Below are 21,388 nucleotides of genomic sequence, written 5' to 3'. Positions count from 1 at the left end.
CCTGTGGGGAAAAAGGCGTTTTAAACCTTATTTTGGGGCAAAGTCATCACACTTTTTCAGCGATTTTTATCATATTTTATTAGTGTTTGTATACATGCAGTTTTTATGTCCCGGTGACCAGTGAAAGTGCAGTTCTGGGTCTCTGCCCATTCATTTAGATAGGAGCCTGGTCTTGTTAGTCCGAAATAGCTGCCCGGAGGCGTTGCCAAGATGGCGGCCGAGTGGCATGACTTGCCTAAAAGGACTTTGGTAGTACTGACACTAAAACTCGTTTTCAAACTTATTGAAAACCTGATTTTTTTTTTCACACAGAATTTTAAATTTTAGGTTAACTAATATCCAGTATATTGTCACTATCCACGATACATTTTAATGCATTTTTGTATTGCGATATATTGTGACACCCCAAATGTTTTATACACCGAAATAAACATGTATTTGACCGAAATTCCAGAATCGTCAGCAAGTGTGAAAATGTATTATTAACATTTATGTCAGGATCCGTAGACCACTTTATCTTGCATATATTTTGACTTTTTGTGAATGTTCTTACGACTTGTGAAGCACATTCAACGTGCATGGGAACGTCTAAATGAAAGCATAAAGAACCAGGTGTACAGTATGTTTCCTGCAAACTGATAAGTGCATGAATGAATTTCAGCATTTATGTTCTCTAATGCCCTTTACTTGTTTGTCTGGGTGTATCTGTGTTAGTTCTACAGGTGTTTCAGAGCACTTCTCAACTGTGACAAACCCCAGCGAGGTTCCAGTATGAAAAGTTCTTCAAAGGCAACTAAACCTTTTCGGCCTGGACGGCGCACAGACAACTTTACATTTGTGGTGGCTTCAGTGGAACCCACAGCAGTCCTCAATAATACAAACCCAGTGGAGGACGGCCCTCTATCAACAGATAATGCCAGACCTGCAGTGGTCTCCCTTGTGGCCCATTATAATGGTTGAGAGTTATTCTGTTTCAAAAATGGCAAGACTTGAATAAACTTTTCACACAAAATGAGGTAAATGCAGTGTGGGATTTGGAGGATTTTACAGGCATATGGCGTATAAAAACTATGAAAAACGAGAAAAGGAAAGAATCCGGAGGGAAGCTAATTTTGTGAAGTTTATTTTTGTGTTCAATATGTGTCTGCTATCCAAACAACAAGGTGTTATATTCTAGTAGTAATATGTAGCTAGCAGTTCCTAATTCTGCAGATGTTGATATTACTATTTTTGTAGACATGTCCAAAAGATCTGTTGAGAAAAAAATACTATTCTCAGTACAGTAAACAACAGCTCTTAAATGTCTCTTTGAAAAGACATTTTTTTTGTAATAGTCCTGAAAAAAAACAAAACAAAAAAAAACGATATTTCTAACAATGTACAAGTTGTTAATTGTTTTAATGGTATTAAAACAAAAGGGTTCCCTTTCAGTCGCTCATGTTCGACGTAGTCATCATGGGCGTAGGTTTGGTCTCAGCTTTGGTGGGGACATCCCCCCCCATCTCAGTATATTGTATCCTGACCCCGATACACCATCCTGTATACTGTCAATAAAGAGCTAGTATAACTGTATAATCTCAAAAATGCACTCTCAAAAAATAAAAACCTGAGACTGTAATGCTGAACAACCAAACATTTTATTTAACATAAATTATTATGTATCTATCTTCGATTCTATATCAAATTCTATTGATATATTCTATCCTTAAAAAAAAAGCAAGTTTAACCCTCCTACCAGATATTGTTATTTGGATATTATCAAACAAATAATGATTCATTATATTTGAATAACCAACAGTGACAGTGTTTACTTTTGCCTTTTTAACATTGCCAATGTTTTTCCAGACATGTGTCTAGCAAGTAGGCTACACTCACAAATACAATACATAAACAGAATGTAGAAACGAAAAATGTCTCAGATGATCCACTGTTTATGACTGCAAGATTCTAAGTTAAGGTAGGCTAATTAACATTCAGTGACTTGCTAACGTCTATCATGATAGTGCGACTTCTATGAGTCTATCCGTGCTGCACACACCCCTAATTAATGCTCCTAATCTTGAAAAATTGCAGAAGCTAGGTTTAACTGTAACAATATCCTGGGTAACCAGGATCACCAGTTAATACTATTTTCCACAGTAGAATCTGCATTTGAAAGCATGGTCAGTCACTACTACTGCTAGTTATTTGTGTGGCTAGTTATTTTTGCCTACTTACACTCTGCTTTATGAAAAAGCTTCGTATGTCCCCTTTCTTCTTCTTGGGTGACATAGCTGATCTACTACAAAGTACAAAAAGGGGCAAAAAACGGAATATTAAAATGTATTACCCTGGCCTTTGTATATGCATGGATATGTGCATGCAGAGAGACAGCCCTGGGAACTTGCACACACACACACACACACCCGCTCGCTGCCAGTGAGTGCAAGCACAAAAAGTTGTCCCGGCCCGCGCGTGTAGCCTGCCTGTCAGATACCCCGCCGCCAATCAAATTAATCTTGTACTAAATTAATACCAAGGGCGTATCTTGTACTGTCGTCGTCCTGGCCGTTGGAATCGATCCAAATAGCAGCGCAAATATCAAAATAGCAGTTCAAAGGAGCTTGCTAAATATTGGTGGGGACAAATTTGTCATCTCAAAATATTGATTGGGACTAGTACCTAGCGTCCCCCCCTAAACCTACGCCCTTGGTAGTCATACGTTACGACTGATTGGGATCACGCTTAGGGAGCCTGTCATCTTCGAGTACTGTTAAAACGAGCCAATGGACATTTGCATCTCACACTCCGCCCCACAGCGTGGGTATAAATACGGAAGTGGATGCACGCACCAGTTGTCTTTCGCTTCGGAGCCGATCAGTCTTCATGTGGATGTCTCTGAAGAGTGTTGTTATATTACAATGAGCGAGTGTGTCTGTGCTTTTTCAGGAAGTATCTCCTGGTGGTTCTACAACGCGAGTACAGCAGTGGTCGCGAGCTTTCTGAGCTCTCAACTGCTGTTTTAACAGCATCACATTTCTGTTTGTGTTTGTTTGTCTGACGGCCGGTTCAGGGCAAAGAGAGTGAGTGCTTCACTGTTTCAGGCTGCACCATCCCTGTCAGTGTTGCTGCGATCATTCCCCTGTGTGCTCCGGCACTGGTGAGAGTTTTCAAATCCTGAAAGAGCAACACGGGTGCGTTTGCGTCTTTTTCAATCCACCCGTGCGTTTCTGGATGCGGTCGTTCCCTGTCCCCTTTGACGGTCACAATTGTTGCATCACGTGTTTGGGCTTACAGCACGTTAAAGAAGCTTTTGTGGATGGCTCATGTTCCCATTGCGGGAATATGACTGTCTCGTGTTGAGATTGAGACTCGCCTTTGTTCGCGAAGGTGGAGTCCCCACTACCATGCCCCACCCTTGGGTGCCGTGTGGGATGGGTGATCGGAGAATAGTGATGAATACCTGCCCGGTCCCCCGTTGAGCGCGCTGGTCCCTCTGTAATGGACCAACCAGACGTTTCATTCCTGGTCCCTCCAGAGGACAGGAGGGAGGCAGTTCCGCGGCTGGCTCCCCGGAGTCCAGCGGTACCCGAATTGTTGAAAGAGCAAATTCCTCCGTTCCTGGGTTCCAAGAGGGTCAGATTGGCGGTGTGCGACCCTGTAAAGCCTTGCACCCCTCTGTCCCCTCTTGTGTCGCCAGCCGGCAGCCGGGTGCGGTTCGAGGACCCGACTACGCCTTCTCCCGTACCCCCTGCCGACCCGTGGAGACAGGTAAGTGTTACATCGCACACTCAGACCTCGCTTCGGGCGGAACGTGTCCAGTCGGTGCTGAACAACCTGAATACTGTCAAGAGCAGAATAGTGGTCCCACTGAAACTTTTTCAGAGGCTCCTGGGGCATATGGCAGCCGCAGTAACACCGCTCGGTCTGCTCCACATGAGACCGCTTCAGCACTGGCTTCATGGCCAAGTCCCGAGGTGGGCGTGGCAGAGCGGCACGCTCCGTGTGACAATCACCCCGGCCTGCCGCCAAACCCTCAGCCTGTGGTCAGACCATTCATTTCTCCGGGCCAGAGTGCCCCCTAGAACAAGTGTCCAGGCATGCTGTGGTCACCACAGATGCCTCCAACACCGGCTGGGGGGCCACGTACAATGGGCATGCAGTAGCGGTGATCTGTATGGACCCCCAACTGCATTGGCACATCAATTGCCTCGAGTTGTTTGCAGTACACCTTGCTTTGAGACCCCTCAAAACGCCGCTGCTCGGCAAGCATGTACCGGTCCATACGGAAAACACTGCGACCATTGCGTACATCAACCATCAAGGTGGTCTATGCTCCCGTCGTATGTCACAACTCACCTCGTGCAACGTCGCCACACAGCTGGCCCCGGGGCCTCCGCAAGTATGCGTTTCCCCCAGTGAGCCTTCTTGCTCAGACACTGTGCAAAGTCAGGGAGGAAGAGGAGCAGGTCTTGCTAGTTGCCCCTTATTGGCCGAACCGGACCTGGTTCCCCGAACTTATACTCCTCTCGACAGCCCCTCCCTGGCCCATTCCTCTGAGGGAGGATCTTTCCTCTCAGGGACGGGGCACCGTATGGCACCAGTGTCCAGACCTCTGGAAACTCCATGTCTGGTCCCTGGACGGGACACGCAGGTTCTAGGTGATCTACCACAATCAATCGTAGACATGATCACTTCTTCGAGAGCACCCTCTACGAGGCATGTTTACACCCTGAAGTGGAACCTGTTCGTTTAGTGGTGATCTTCTCACCAAGAAGTCCCCCGAAGGTGTTCGATCGGCTCCGTGCTTTCTTTCCTGCAAGATGGGTTGGAGCGAGGGCTGTCTCCCTCCACCCTCAAAGTGTATGTTGCCTCTATTGCCGCACATCACAATGCAGTGGATGGGAGATCCGTAGGAAAGCACGACATGATCGTCTGGTTCCTGAGGGGAGTGAGGAGACTGAATCCTGCTCTCGCCCCCCTCTCTTTAAATCCTGCTCTTTAAAAAACGTTCTCCTGCTCCTGCTGCTCCATCAAGAGGGTAGGGGACCTGTACGGATTTTCGGTCGACGAATCGTGGCTGGAATTCGGGCCTGCTAACTCTCACGTTATACTGAGACCCTGGCCTGGATATGTGCCCAAGGTTCCTACCACTCCCTTTCGGGACCAGGTGGCAAACCTGCAAGCGCTGCCCCTGGAGGAGGCAGACCCAGCCCTGGCTTTTCTCTGTCCCGTCCACGCATTGATTCTATAGCTTACATGTCAAGCTGGTTATTTCCCGTGTGCTCTCTTCACATGAAGCCAGTTAACACCGTAGCCCCGCTCGAAGTGTCGGCTTGCCCTCCATTCCATTCCCCTCCTATGGACTGGATACGTGCCCCATTCTTGCTCTAGTTGAGTTCCCCTTTTACCAAACCCTGTTGAGTTCCTCCACACCCCTTTGGCATTGGACGTGGTGGGGCCTCTGATGCTAGGCTTACCACTTGTATGCACTGTGAAACTTGTGCTAGGCTGGGTCCATATGTTGTGATCCCTACGACGATCCCATATGTGTATTCTTCCACGGTACGGCTCCCTGTGGCGAGCCTGTGTCTTTCCCTTGGCAGAGCTCTCTATCATCACTTTCCGGTTGAGTCTCCCCCTGTCATAGGCTGGAAGCACCCTAGTGACATTCCATATGTTGTTCTGCCCGGTCATCCGCCCAGTCTATATGTGTATTCTCCACATGTTACCTCCCTACGGGCAGGATGTGGCTTCCGCAGCATCCCTTCCTTCCATTGATAGGGTACGCTTTCCCAGTGTTCCAAATCTAATTGGGTCTTGCGGAACAGCAGTGACTTCCCTGGACTAAGCCCTATCCCATCTCCGCCTCATTTATTGCGGGGGGATTAGAAGGCTTTGTCTAAGCACTTGAAGGTGACAGCACTAGTGGCGTTTTCATGGGGATCCCAATCAGTCGTAACGTACGACTACGTCGAACGTGAGCGACTGAAAGGGAACGTCTCGGTTACCTATGTAACCCTCATTCCCTGAAGGAGGGAACGGAGATGGTCCCTTTGCCACTATTACTGGACCACCGTTGACTCCGGGCTCCGCTCGGCTCCTCAGCGAAAAACAACTGGTGCGTGCATTCACTTCCGTATTTATACCTGTGCCGCGGGGCGGAGTGTGAGATGCAAATCTCGCACGCCAATGTCCATTGGCTCGTTTTAACAGTACTCAAAGATGACAGGCTCCCTAACCGTGTTCCCAATCAGTTGTAACGTACGACTACATCTCCGTTCCCTCCTTCAGGGAACGAGGGTTACATAGGTAACCGAGACGGTTTTCTACATATATTGTTTTTTTTGTTTGTTTGTTTTTCAGAAAAGAACAAAAAACAAAAAAAAGAGGGAAGTTGTGTATGACGATTTTTCCCCCAAATGGCTTCTAAACCTGTGTGGCCTGTATACAATGAATGTAATCATGTTTTTTTTTTTTTATGATCAATGTTCAAGGCTAATTATAATTATATTATATTTATGAATAAGTCTAAAAATATTTGAAGAGCTGGAAAGCTTATAAATATTTGCTAATTTATGTTTATGTAAAAACAAAAAGTTGAAATGTGTACAAATTACAAATGTGCTCTTTAGACCAAACAGAGTGGAAAAAGGAAACAGAAAGAAAATCATCACTATTGTGTTAGGCCATTTAACATTACTGTTGCAAACCCGTACATTAGCACTTTATATTTAAGTATACTTTACAAACATACATTTTATTTATTTATTTTATTTTTAATATCCTTTTTTTTTTTATTAAACTAAAATATTGATGTATACATTCTTTTTTTTACATATACAAGAAAAGGTCTAAATCCAAATCTGGCCTCTAACAATTTATTATAGCCGACCATATTAGTCCTCCATGTTGGAAGTGTCTTCTGAATTTTTGACTTAGAAGTTATTATAAGTGTGTGTGTGTGTGTGTGTGTGTGTGTGGTGGTGAAGAACTCCAGCTTTATCATTCAATTAACATTAAATTAGTCACGCTCTCCAAACACATTCCATTTAGAAACACGCATCTGAAATTTAAGATGTTCTAGATGAGCAGAACATAGGTTCAAGGCTCTGTAATATTTTATGAGAAAGATGTTTTTAAAAGCTCCTTTAAGCATTTTAATCAGCTTTGCTTATTTGTGCTCAGTGTATGGTTTATATAAATTAACTTAATTAGTTGTGCATGACCTGTGTTTCTGTTCATTCACCCAGAGATGCTGGAGTTGCATTTGCTTTATGTTCGATACAATATTTTTTTTTGCCATAACAGTATATCAATAAACATAAAGGACTACAGGGAGGTAAAGAGATGTGGAGGACCTGCACATCAAGTGAAAATTCTGAGAATCATCTACTGTAGCTTAAGACTGTTTAAGTGTTGTTGTTTTTTTATTATAATTCTACTTTGAGCAATTAATAATAATATGAAAGGAATATGTAAAAAATTGTTCACATTATTAATTTATAAAATTCCAAACATCACTTGTCCACAATGCCATATAGAGATTGAAAACGGACTTTTATGACCTTTGTGAAGTGAATCATTTGATTGTTTAGTCTTATATGATTTGAAATTAATTAATTTACTATTTTTCTTTGTTAAGTGTGAAAATCTCAATCCAAAGTTGTTACATTTGAGATTGCAAACACAGTTTGATCAATAAAGATCTTTTGAAAGCAGTGTGGCACATTTTCACATGAGAATTATACATATATATTTTTTTGGCCTTCCAGAACATAACCTCTGGCTTCTGTCAACAGGCAAAAGTCTAGTGAGCTTCAATCATCCCTTAAATGTGAAGATGATCGCAGTGTGTAAACTGTCAGTCAAGCAAAAGTTTATTGCAGACTTTCTGTTTTTATTGACCTAAGAAATGAACTTATACTTTGAAGTTAACTTCAAACTGTTCCAAACCAGAAGATGATTCCACTTTAGTAAATTTGCCATTTTATAAAATAATAATAATAATATAGACTCAAAACAAGTAAACAAACAGTCAGCAGGCAAATGAGGAATTTATGGTTTACCAAAAGATGTCATCTCTCTAGAAGCCTTGTTTTTCTCCTGATATGCATGACGGTTCCTGTTTAGGTCTAAACACTTCAAAGCATGCCTTCATCAAATCTCTTTTTTATGAAGGACAAGACACTATTAGACAGAATCAGTTGCAGCGATCCATTCGCAGCATCTTGAAGCATAAAATTGGTTTCACATAAGACAAATACCATCAGAGCTGTTTGGAGTCCATGTGCCCAGACAGGCAATGGCGAAGTCACAAACACACTGGCTGCGTTCCAAATAACATACTAATTCATACATTTTGTCCTCTGGCCTCATGGGAAAGTTAAGTGTCCACTGTATGCACACTTCAGAAGTAGGTCATCTGAGTACTTTTAGGCTACTCTTTTTTTGAGTACTGTGAATTCGGACATACTTCTTTTGTCACATACTGTCATTCACCTACTATATGGTAGGGAAGTATGCGATTTCGGACGCAGCCACTATCTCTAGGATTTCCCTTTCTTATATAGGAGCACTTACAAGTCTGTACTAATCAATTCCCAAATTCATTACTGAAATGGGATCACCAGGCTCTCCCCACCACACAACGATCCCTGTCGCTGGAGTACTAATCACCAGTGCCTGTCAATTGGTACTCACCTCATCAGTCACCACTTATAAGCAAACACCTCAGTTCAGTCTTTAACTGGCCTTGAAAAATCTCCATGCGATTCCAAGTTCCCTGCGACAACTCCAATAAGTATATCCTTGTGTTTATTTCCTTGGGCCCCTATCACACACCCAGTGCAATGTGGCACCAGGCGGGACGCAAGTGTTTTTTGCTAGTTCAAGCCTGACGCTGTTATCATTTTCACGTCCTGAGCCACATTGTTTAAATAGCAAATGCATTTGCGCCCATTTGTGCGCTCATGGACGTGTGCTGGTCTGAAAACGAGGTGTGTTCAGGCGCATTGTTGGCGCGTTGCTATTTTGGGGGAACTGAAATAGACTGCGCCATTGACCAACAAAAACCTGGTCTAAAATCAATGGTGCAATATTTTTTTTGTTATTTAAAGAGCACATTTGTAATGTGTGCTTATAGGTGGGTCCACAACGCGTGTACACTTTGTCCCTTAGATGGTCTGCGTGTTTTAACCTCGCGCACGAGCAGATCCGTTTCCTCTCTGGAGACGCGTTCAGTTTTTCCACTTGCAAATTCCGCCATGTAAATACCGAATCCACCATGGCGCGAGCGCAACTGGCTTTTAAAGGGAATGGGAGATGACACTCTGATCGTTTTTTTTTTCACGTTACACATAAAACACACCCATTACTCATTAAGAGAATAGGGACAACCCTTTTAGACCATGCGCCGGGTGTGCCAACCATTTTTCCCGTCGTTAAACTTGCAAAAGTGGATTCGGACACGACCTAAGTGCCCTTGCGCCGTGCGCTTTAGACCATGCACTTAGATCCTTAAAATAGGGCCTCTTGTGTTTCCAAATCAGCTTCCAAGTGTGTATTCACCTGCTATACCTGTTCATTGCTCCAACGCCAGTCGACTGAGGTGTGTGCTTCATCTGCCAGCTCTCCATCAGCCATCAGTAAGAAAAATGACTATTTTTCATTATCATCATATAATCACCCACAAACTATTTCAGTTATTTATTACTCACCTGCTCCTCCTGTGCCCGCTGTGTGTCGAATAAAGTTTTTATCTGGATTCACTTATCCTGTTCAGTGAATATGTTTCCTGTCAATTGCAGGCATTCATTGTCCATTCCTTATAATAGGGATAAGCTTATTAACATTCAGTAAAATGATAAGAGGAAGGAGGTGCAAACAAGACAGAAGTATGTTTTATATTGGATGTATTCACCGCTGGCAAAGATTTAGTACAGTCTGTCTGAGTGATAAATGGACTCGGTGATAAAAATCCTTAATGAAACGCATTGTTCCCCCCACCCCCTTTCTTTTCTTATCCCTTCTGGGAATGTCACAGAGTCCTAATAAACAGAGTATTAAAACTGAGAAAGGTAAACCAATAAAACAGTTTACAACAAAACCTTCAAGTGTTGAATATGGTTTAAGTACACTTCCTAACTGTTGTTAAGTCTAGAAGGTTAAGATCGTATGTAATGTAAATTTGCTCTACGGTAGCTTGTTAGTTAGTTTTGTTGGTTAGTTTAATAACAGGGAGGGGCGTATGACAACATCCAGGAAGAAACTGTGAAATCGATACTCGGTTACTAACGTAACCTAGGTTCTCTCTAGAGAGGGAACGAGTATTGCGTAAGTTTAGCTTACGCTACGGGAAAGATTAATCTTCTCGAGATATTGAAGCCAAAAAATGATCCTTAATTTTGTATTCATTGTCAACGCAGTGCAGCAGCTAGCAGCCCCTTCTTTTATACGCTAAGCCACGCCCATTCTGGCGGGCTGTGACGCTATGAAGGCGCGAGCGCCCTTCATTGGGCGTGACGTCACGCGGGGCTCACTGGTAGGCTGCAGCAGATGCCAGCAGGGCAGCCAATGAGCACGCGAGATGGCCTGCTCTAGGTCTGCTAGCTGCTGCACTGCGTTGACAATGAATACAAAATTAAGGATAATTTTTTGGCTTCAATATCTCGAGAAGATGAATCTTTTCCGTAGCGTAAGCTAAACTTACGCAATACGAGAGGACCTCTCGTGAGAGAACTAAAGATGTAAATTTAATTATATAAAGATTATTGATAATCATTTAAAATTAAATGTTGTATTTAAAAGTAATGCCTGGAAAATAGTTTTTTAGAGTTTGAGGAAACAGTTTAGGAGGAAGCATTTCAAATGTTTTGATTTAATATTCCGGCTATACTCTATTTCGATGATTGTTGGTTTGCACCCAACAAACACACTTTGTCACTCATAAAACAGCAACCCAAAACACTAACAACAGATAGCATTATACAATGTTTTCTTTTGTAAAATTTCTGGGTAACGCTTCCTTTTACAGTCCTGTTACCCATGTACTTACTATGTACTTATTATAGTAATTATAATTACTGGGTAATAACTAGGTACTAACCCTGAACCTACCCCTAAACCTACCCCTAACCCATGTACTTACCTTATATTAGCCAGTACTTTCTAGGTAAGTACACTGTAAGTACACGTAAGTACTGTACTGTAAAAGGAAGCGTTACCAATTTCTGTACAAAACAAAAATGACAATTCTCTATTGTTTATAATTCACTGCAGTATGGTACATGGTGCCTGTTTACATTAGTGTACAAAATTATTCCTACGTTTCCTCTTTAGTATAGATAATGAAATTGAAAGACTCACAGCAACATCTAATTGTTTCAAGAATTGTTTCGATAGTATTTAATATATATATATATATATATATATATATATATATATATATATATATATATATATATATATTCAGAATAGTATGTAAACATACAAATTGGCCTGTAGATACATGGAGTTTTGGTGGTATTTGTGTCTAAGTAAGAAAATAATTCATGTAAATTGAAATATGTCATCATTGAATGCATTTTGTGCCAAAGCACAAAAGTTTGTGCTCAAGAGTTTTGAAAAAGTATCAAGAAATGACAGTCACATGTCCTTTTTTCCCGCCATTCTTCAGTTACCATGTTAACCATTCATTAGTTCATCTTAATCACCTGCGTCTTGTTAATTATCATCATCTGTGTCACCTGTTTCAGTTCATCAGTGTTTGTATTTAGTTCCTTCAGTTCAGTCAGTCCTTTTTCTGATGTTATGCTGCGTTCCAGGCAGGTTTTTGAGCACGTAAATCACGACTTCAAACCACGACTCACGACTTCATAGCATTCCAGGCCAGTCACGCCAAACTACCTGAGCGCAAGGAATTGTGGTAACGTTAGCTAGATGTAAACAAACCAGCATGACGGACCTTAAGGGGCTTATGCGCATTTTTAATTTGTGTCGCCAAAGGTGCTTACTCCTGGTTTATTTGAGGGAAATGGAGGAGGAAAAACGGTGCATAAGGCAAGATAAGATGTTAAACCTTTTATTTAACTTTATTTGTATATTTGGAAATGTATTTGGTATTAATTTATCCTTGCACTCAATGGACTGAAAACTAGTTAACGTTATATTGTCCTTAAGTGTATTCTCACCGTGTATCGCCTGCAGAAACACTGCATCTGTAGGGGCTGCCATTGTTGTTTTGCATGGTTTCGCGAGCTATGTGACGTCAGAGCTCGTAACTGGGAGTACATCGATCTAGTACGAGTTCACGGGTGGGAAGTCATGGGTTTGACTGTCGTTCCGGTGCACTTTCACGGGTATTAGGTTGGAAAAACACGGGTTACAGGTTGCCTGGAACGCGGCATTAATCTTATTTTGAGTGTGTGTACGTCCTGTCAGTACCAGTGTGAATTATATTCAGTAAATTGTGTGAATTGGAACTCTGAGCCTTGTTCTTCTGCCCGCACCACACCCGTGACACAAATACACTTTTTTTTCCATAATTATCTGCATCCACATGTGATTAATTTGATAAATCAACATGACAATTATCAAACAAACTTATATACAGTATATATATTTTATTTCTAGATCATTAATCATAATAATGGTCAACCTTCTACAGGAATCCATTTTACAATCCATTTTGTCAATACTGTACACTCGTGGTGGAGCTGGAGGCCGTTCACAATTGATGTGATCTGCACTATTTCTTAATTATTGGGCTATGTACAAATGTCAGACAACCATTATTAAAAACCGACTCCTGCATTCAGTTCCCTTCTTTTGTGCTGCAGCTTTCTCTTTTATGAAAGCATGAATGTGTTACATGTGATGAATGCTCCTGTTGTTAGTGTTTTTTTTAAAGGGGTCATATAATGCCATTTTTGTACAAGCTAATATGATTCTTTAGGGTCTAAATTAAAAGTTTGTAATATACTTTAATTAAAAATTCTCATTAGTATTGTAAGAAAACACTTATTTTACCTTGTCAAAAACAGCTCTGTTTTCAGCACGCCGTTTCAGTGCATATGCCTTTAAATGATAATGAGCTTTGCTCACCCCGCCTCTCTGTTCTGTGCGTACACCGTTTGTAACACAATAACCATAACGCGTTGTTCAGTATAAACGTGGGATTATGAATTATATTGAGAACATCATACATAGAAAACATGCCGTAATGTACCCTGAGTGTAAACCTTAGACGCATTCATTGTGAAGCGTGCAGCTAGCGATTTGCAAAGATTAATATAAATATTAATATAAAGATTAATAAAACGTTACACTCACTTCAGTTCTTCTGGAGGTTCAGCAGGAACACAAATAGTTGGTACCGATCGTTTATTCAGGAGCAGCTTCTTAGCAAAACCAGCTTTATACTGACGCTCGTTTATAAAGCAGTCTGCTGAGAAATGATTTGCGCAAACATGAAAGCATTGACGTTGCTCGTGGGGAATATTCCCTTCGAAAACAAAACTCAGCCACTGCGTCTTAAGCGGTTCGGATTTAGGAACATTAAAATGACTGCTGTGTTCGTTACACCCAAGAACAGAACAACACAATCGCTTAGACGCCATTCTGCTCATAGACAGTGCTCCAGCATATCAACAATGGCCGCGCCGGTGGGAGCGTGGGAGCGGCTTCCGACCGTGTGACGTCACACGGTCGAACGGCTTGATTTGAGGCAGGGGAAAACATAGAAGGAGATTAAAAGAAAAATAATGGATGGATTTTTATCATTTTATGATGGTTGTGTACAGGCACTGCCAACACACATTTCAGTACAATCAACTTGTAAAAGTGCATGTACCATTATATGACCCCTTTAAGTTGTTTTATGATTGACAAAGCGGGTTTGTTGGGTGTAACCTTTGAGATATTTATGAAATGTTTTAGTCATTTTAGTGCATTTTAAACGTGAAATGAACTGCTGTTCTAAGTTGAAAGTTGGTTAGGAGAACTGTCTGAAGAGTTTTGAAAAATGAAGTTTTATGTAAACAAAGTTCGGGAGGAGCATGTTCAGGTAATCATCCAATCAGCGCAAGAAGAAGCCAGTATAAATAAAGCCTTCCCTTACCTCCTGTCTCATGACTAATTTCTCAGCATCCCACCACCACCCCTTCACCCCACATTCGGCTGGGTCCGCTCATAGTTACCTATGATCTCTAAAGTTATGGGGGGAGTACTCTGGGGTCGGGCCGAATTCTGAGCTCGGAGCCCTCCCCCCGGACAGCGAGCCGAATACGCATTATAATATTACATCTGATTTCATTAACATGTAAACTCGTGAAATTACCTTGAGAAATGCATCCTAGCAATTGTAAAAAAAAAACTGTAATATAGACCAGTTCAAGCACAAAATTATCATGATAAAGACAGACAATTCTGCTTTACATAGTTTTACATAAACAGCTTATATATACAGACAGATTGTTTCTGTCAGGCTAAAAATAAAAGCCAGCTCTATAAAAAAAAAAGGAAAAAAGTTAAAGGAGCTGAAGTGCAAATTAATGTCCCTTTCTGTTCTGTTCTCATTTTGAAACTTAATAGCATGTGGTCACAGCTAAGCAGATTCAGAAATAAGGGAAGGTGATAGACATGCAATATGGTCCTTCATATATGACTGATATTATGCATGCCAGAACCACTACAAGGGGAATTCAGCCATACTCCTGTATTTATGTGACACTTGCTATTTTGATTATGTCGTACAGCAGAATAATAATTTCTCCTACTGATGATGACACGCTCATCTGAAAGGTGTAATTACTGTCTGTGGTCTAGAATCCTTAACCGAGACAAGGTGAAAGAGTTATTTTAATATCAAACAGCTCAGTGTAATGTCTTTCTTTATTTTCTTTCCCTTTTTATCTTCTTTTTATAGAGAGAAAGTAAGTTTAATAAGAAGTTGCAACTTTCAGATTTTCAAATCACAGAAAGCATTCTAACGCTGAATCTTTACAGAATGCCAAAACTCTCATACATTAGTAATCGCCTTTCCCTGAGAATTGAGACCTATGGCACCTCGGAACATGTTGATCTGATAGAACAAAACAAAGAAGAACTCAAGAAACACAGAACTGATGCAGAACATGTAGACAATGGTACAGTGCATATCAGCTAAGGAGGAACGCGCGGTTTTGCGGTTGGTCTACAGCCACACTTTTCTCTGAGACACTTGGCTACATTCCCAGAATGGATCAAGACCCAACAGTAGAAAGATCAATATCAGACAGACATTAATTGTACATGTACCAGATGTCCAGTATAAGTTGTTAAATTATAATAAAGCTAATAAACTCATTTTGTTCAATCTGTATTGCAATTCAATGAAAGCTGTTCCCTCACCTTTTGCCTTCACCTCACATTTTAAAATATGTATATATTTCAAGTTCATTTTTATTCAGCTGTGATGTATGTGTTGTAATTTGCGAATGCCGCATCAAACTGACCCATTCAAAACAATTTGTGGACTGATTGCAAGCATTTGGGGAAGATATTGTTAATGAACCGATCATAGTGGTTCAACCGCAACTGGAAGAAAACAAAACTAGAGTTTTTTCTCTAGCAGACACACTCTGTCAGTTCAAATCTAGACTAAAAACACACCTCTTTGACCTAGCATACACAACACATTGTAAACTTATAATTCAATGTTAGGCTGCATAGATTAGGTCAGCCGGAACCGGGAACACTTCCCATAAATCCTGATGTACTCGTTACATCATACGAAGGATGGCGTCTACGCTAATATTAGATTCTCTGTTTATCCCGAGATTTACCGCAGTCCGCCGGATCCAGGCCGTATCTGGATCTGATGAAGGACCTGCGCCTGGACACGGCGACAACGCAGTCCTGAAGTGTCAACTAGTCTCTCCCCTGTGAAGGCCTCCTTCCCTTCCCTTTACCTCTGTACAGATAAAACGTTGTCGGGATAATTACGGTTCACGTGGCTACGCGGAAGTGATAAAAAATTGTGTTTTATACATTTTTCAAGTCTTACGGGGTTGGAACAACATGAGGTTGAGAAATTACTGACAGAATTTTCATTTTTGGGTGAACTAACCCTTTAAGGGTTTTCTGTTAGAACGGCGTTGTGTTAGCGGCCCCCAAGTTAATAACTAATTATCGTTGCAACGGAAGTGAATCAATCAACTTTAGCTGGACAATAACTTTATTCTAAGATAAGATAAGATAAGATAAGAAAACTCTAAGAGCTGCTGTAAAGCCAAAACAATCTCTGTTACTTCAATTTCCTATCATCATTATAAAGCTGCTTTGAAACAATCTATATTGTTAAAAGCGCTATATAAACGAAGGTGACTTGACTTGACTAGTCTTTCAAACAATGAGCTCATGACAAATTAATCAAAAGATTATTCCTCCATCTGAAACTTTATTCTTTAGCTGATGTTGCTTTCGGACAGTGTGTCTTTAGAACAATTAGCTCTACACCATATCATTTTCTATTGTACAATATGGTTGAATTTTCTCTGAATTCTGAAAAGGCACTTGCGTCCCTTGTCTCCACTCGTGAAAATGACCATGAAATACCATCACTAATGTCTTTTAGCTTCAGTGGGCTATCTCCATTTCACTGTCTCTTACTCCGTCACTTTGTATTTACCAAAAAAGATTATGCGTAGTTCTACTTTTTCTCCCTGACGTCTTCTAGATATAGTTGTAGCCATTATTAGACTGCAGTATTGTGAAGGTTATATTGCTTCCACACACCGGTGGTCATAGTAGAGTAGTATCAAACACATCCTCATACAGCAATGGTCTGAAAAGCCACAGTAATAATAATTTAAAAAACAGCCTATTCAGTTGTTCTCGGCTAGCATTTGGCCACTGCATCAGTTACTGCATCATAATTGCAACATTTTCATGCTGAGTTAAACTTTTGCTCATATCATATCAGAATGCACAAATCTAGTCAGGTCAAGTCAGGTTTATTTGTGCAGGCCTGGTGCTTTTCACAACAGACAGTTTTAAAGTAGCTTTACAGATTGGATTATTATCACGGCAAGTATCAATTATTGTGTGGCAGATATAGGTTTAGCAACAGTCTGGGAGCGGCAAGATAAAATGGGGCTGATGTGAACATATTTCTTGGATCTAGAAAGCACTTTCTACAGCATTTTAAACCAACTGGAGTATATTAATAGAGCCTGTGAGACAACCACATTAAATGTTCTTGAATGAATTGCTCGCCGGCCTGTTATTGTGGATGTACTGACTTTACATTTGCATGCCTCTAAACATGATGATGATCAAACTAACTGTGGTTCCTTTACATGTCGGTCTGACTTACTCTTGGGCGGTCCTTGGCCAATGAAAGCTGCAATGGAATCCAGACCTTCTGGCTATCCAAGCCTAACGTCAGAATATACAGAAAGCTATTGTGCTGTGCTCACAACAGGATGTTGTTGTCACAAACACAGGAGGAGATAGACAGGTTTAGGTGCACACAGTGTTTATTAAAAGCAGAGTTGTGGTGGAACAACGGGAACCAGATGATGGTGAGAGGATGGTGACTTGTAGAATGATGATGGTGACTTAGCCGTCGATGACTGAAGTGGATTCTCTGTGCAGGTGACGAGTGAACATGAAGACAGGCGATCTGGATCAGAATGACGGACGGAAGAAAGAAAGAACGAGATGATCTCAGATGAGTAGATTGGTAAGGAGTCTGACATAAAGCAGTGTATACTGCAACGAGACCAGACACGGCGTGAAAGGGGCATATAAAGGGTGTGTTGATGAGGGAGTGCAGATACAGCGAGTCAGTACTCTGGTGATTGTGAACGAGTGGGCGGGTCCTGGTGATTGAGTGATGATTGGGGCTGTGACAATAGACAGTAAAAGAAATGGACACAGCGACCCCATAGACTTTAACGGAGAAAAGTGAAGTCAATAAGAAGCACTCACTCATTTCCTGATGGCTGAGCGCACTGCGCAGGCTCAAACTAAGCTTGATGACATAGATGTGACGTGAGCAACCTGTCTGACAGTTAGCTGTCAGTCTTCTAGTAGCTGTGCCAAGAGGATTCTGAATCATTCCCTTCCGAATCTTGCAGAGACTGAGTTGGAGCAGTCCATGAGCTAGCAGCAGGATCAACTTTATGACTCTCTATCGGCTTCTCCCTAGACTTTATTGGACGTAATGCCTCCACGTCCCCCCGATTGCCCGCGAGCTTCTCCTCCTGTCTATAAGGTAATTTATCTACTGTGCGACACAGAGTCGCATGGTTATGATGCAATCGTTAGCCTATTTTTACAAAAACTGCTTCTACGCATAACGTAAGATACAAGGTAATGGAGCCTTTTATACATTGTTGTGTTTTAAACAATGGAAAAATGGAGTCTTTAAACGACTCAGATGTAAAGTTATTCGCTGTCAAAGTGACGCCAAAATGAAAGGGAGTCAATGGAATGCTAATAGCAGGTGAAGGCTTGCAAACCAATGGTGCCCCCAGGGAGGCTTCAGTTTCCGGCTGGTGGATTACCCCCTTGGCTGTGATGGTGTGGCTGACTCTGTGACAGTTGTATTAGCTGTCATTACAAAAGACATTATCATCTTATCAGAGACAGCTCCAGCTTTTTCTAATGAATACAAAAATGTAAGATTATTTAAATTCCCAGCTACTGTATGCGTAACTTGGTCTAAAACTAGAGTTAAAATGTAATCATTTCTAGCCTGCTTTACATAAGTGAGGTAGCTCAAACGATTGAACTTGGTGCCAGAAGCAACACTGAAGACACGGGTTCAATTCCCAGGGAACACTCAAATTGATAAAACCTTATTGGTATATTAAACTGCTTTGGAGATCTGGATAAATGCATTTGAGACCTACATTTTGAACAGTAAGCTGTGAAAATTGTGTTTTTGTCAAAAAAAATAGATGGAGTAGATCTAGTCCATCAACACCCCCAAAGCTTGTCAAGTCAAGTCATCTTCATTTATATAGTGCTTTTAACAATGGAGTTTGTTTCAAAGCAGCTTTACAGAGATAAACATACAATTTACGGTAACAGAGATTGTTTTGGCTTTATAGCGATTTTTGAGTAATGTTATTTCCAGCTAAAGTTAGTTTTGATTGATTCACTTCCAGCAAAATTATCATTTGTTATTACATTAGGGGCCACTAAGACGGCGCGGTTCTCTCAAAACAGACTTTAAACGCGAACCTGTGACCTGATGGCGTTCACATGCGTTCACATGCGCATTAAAAATTGATTCTATAGTTATATTCGTTTGAATATATGTGGGTTTGTAATTTCCCTACAAACCATGCCTAAACAAACTACTTGTCTTGCCTATGCATTTGATAAAGAATTTTGTTTTATTTTATCACTTCGGGGTACGCGAACCGGATTTTCAACAACGCTTTATCTGTAGAGTGGGAAAGGGATCCTCCATAGGGAGAGGATAGTTGACACTTCAGCACTGCATTGTCATTGGGTCCAGGCGAATCTCCTTAGTCAGATCTGGATATGGCCTGGATCCAGCAGGCTGCGGGAAAACCTCGGGATAAACAAAGACACTAAAGTTAGCGTAGATGCCATTCTTCTTATGATGTAACGAGTACATCAGGATTTAAGGGAAGTGTTCCCAGTTCCGGCTGACCTAATCTATGCAGCTTAACATTGAATTATAGAAGTCTATAATGTATTATGTGTATGCTAGGTCAAAGAGATGTGTGAGCGGAGCTAAACCATTTAGGTCTTTGTAAGTAATCAACAATATTTAAAAATGTATACGATGTTTAATAGGGAGCCAATGCAGTTTTCACAGAACCGGGCTAATATGGTCATATTTCCTGGTTCTGGTAAGAACTCGAGCTGCTGCGTTTTGAACTAGCTGTAGTTTGTTTATTAAGCGTGCAGGGCAACCACCCAGTAGAGCATTCCAATAATCTAGTCTTGATGTCATGAACGCATGAACTAATTGTTCTGCATTTGTTAATAAGAGCATATGGCGTAATTTAGATATGTTTTTAAGATGGAAAAATGCAGTTTTACAGATACTAGACACGTGACTTTCAAATGAAAGATTGGTATCAAAGAGCACACCCAGGTTCCTAACCGACGACGAAGACTTAACAGAGCAGCCATCAAGTGTTAGACAGTATTCTAGGTTATTACGTGTGGAAGTTTTTTGTCCAATAATTAGAATCTCTGTTTTTTCAGAATTTAGTAGTAGGAAATTACTAGTCATCCAATTTTTTATATCAGCTATGCATTCCATTAATTTTGTGAATTGGTAAGTTTCGTTAGGTTTTGAAGAAATATACAGCTGAGTATCATCGGCATAACAGTGAAAACTAATTCCATGTTCCCTAATGATATCTCCTAATGGCAGCATGTACAGAGTGAACAGCAACGGTCCTAGTACTGAGCCTTGTGGTACGCCATACTGGACTTGTGATCGATAAGACATATCTTCATTTATTGCTACAAACTGATAACGGTCAGATAAGTATGATTTAAACCATGCTAATGCAACTCCACTAATGCCAACATAATTTTCGAGTCTATTTAAAAGAATGCTGTGGTCAATAGTATTTTCTCAGTCCTATACATCTTCTTGGGTCGACATTTCATTCAGTTCAGTTTTGATTTATATGCTGTTTAATGTTTGATGATCGCATTATATTACATGTGCAGAAGCAATGCTTCTTCGCAAGTTTCTGCAGCTTCGCTTGTTTTTGGATCCAAAGATTCTGTACTCTGTCAGGTGGTGCATAATAGCGCCCCCTACATCTTGCCGTAAAATCTTTTTAATGGCGGTGGGGAAGCATTGTGTGATAAGGAAAATTCCGTCCATGGTGGGAAATGACAGTTCAGTGCAACCAAATACAAACACGTGCTGCAAATACTCACAATGCACATATTATCAGGATGTTAAAATAAACAAAACTCCCCTTTCAGGTCATCGTCAACACCAACCGTACTTTTTCCCCTCAAAATAAAATAATCTGACCCAGTATAAGCTTCTCAAAAAGTGTCTATGAGGCTCCAGGCTATGAGGTTCCTGATGGCCAGAAGGAAATATTCCCTATACTGTGGCATACAGTATCTAGGGAGCTCCTCTTCACAGGGTGAAAGTTTCTTAAAGAGTTCTAGGTGCTATTTGCAGATTATCTTATTGGTCCTTATTGGTTAAAGCTGACCTGATACTGGCTACTTAGCCTTGTTTTGATGGGCTGTTTGGCAGAAAATTTAAGTATGTCACTCTCTATAACTCACTTTCCATATTCTCAAAACACTGCATGTATATTTTATAGACATCCCCTGTAAAGTCACTGAGTTTCTTTCATTTAACCTCATCACAGCACTGTGTAATGTGGACTATGATGAATTC

The 21,388-nt window shown here is 41.0% G+C and overlaps 1 protein-coding gene across 1 annotated transcript in view; it reads left to right on the top strand.

The window, feature by feature from the left end:
* tmtopsa (teleost multiple tissue opsin a) overlaps nt 1–1,443 on the top strand; it is a 97,688-nt gene extending 96,245 nt beyond the window's left edge. The window contains exon 4 of the mRNA XM_056264708.1: nt 715–1,443. Coding sequence (XP_056120683.1) covers nt 715–960 — 246 coding nt within the window. The 3' untranslated portion in view covers nt 961–1,443. The remainder of the gene's footprint in view (nt 1–714) is intronic.
* The last annotated feature ends 19,945 nt before the right edge of the window (nt 1,444–21,388 follow it).

This window comes from Rhinichthys klamathensis, unplaced genomic scaffold (genome assembly GCF_029890125.1).
Source record: "Rhinichthys klamathensis goyatoka isolate OS25496 unplaced genomic scaffold, OSU_Roscu_1.1 h1tg000011l_1, whole genome shotgun sequence".
NCBI classification, from domain to species: Eukaryota; Metazoa; Chordata; class Actinopteri; order Cypriniformes; family Leuciscidae; genus Rhinichthys; species Rhinichthys klamathensis.
The sequence above is the reverse complement of the archived record's forward strand: the minus strand, read 5'-3'. Positions and strand labels throughout refer to the sequence as shown.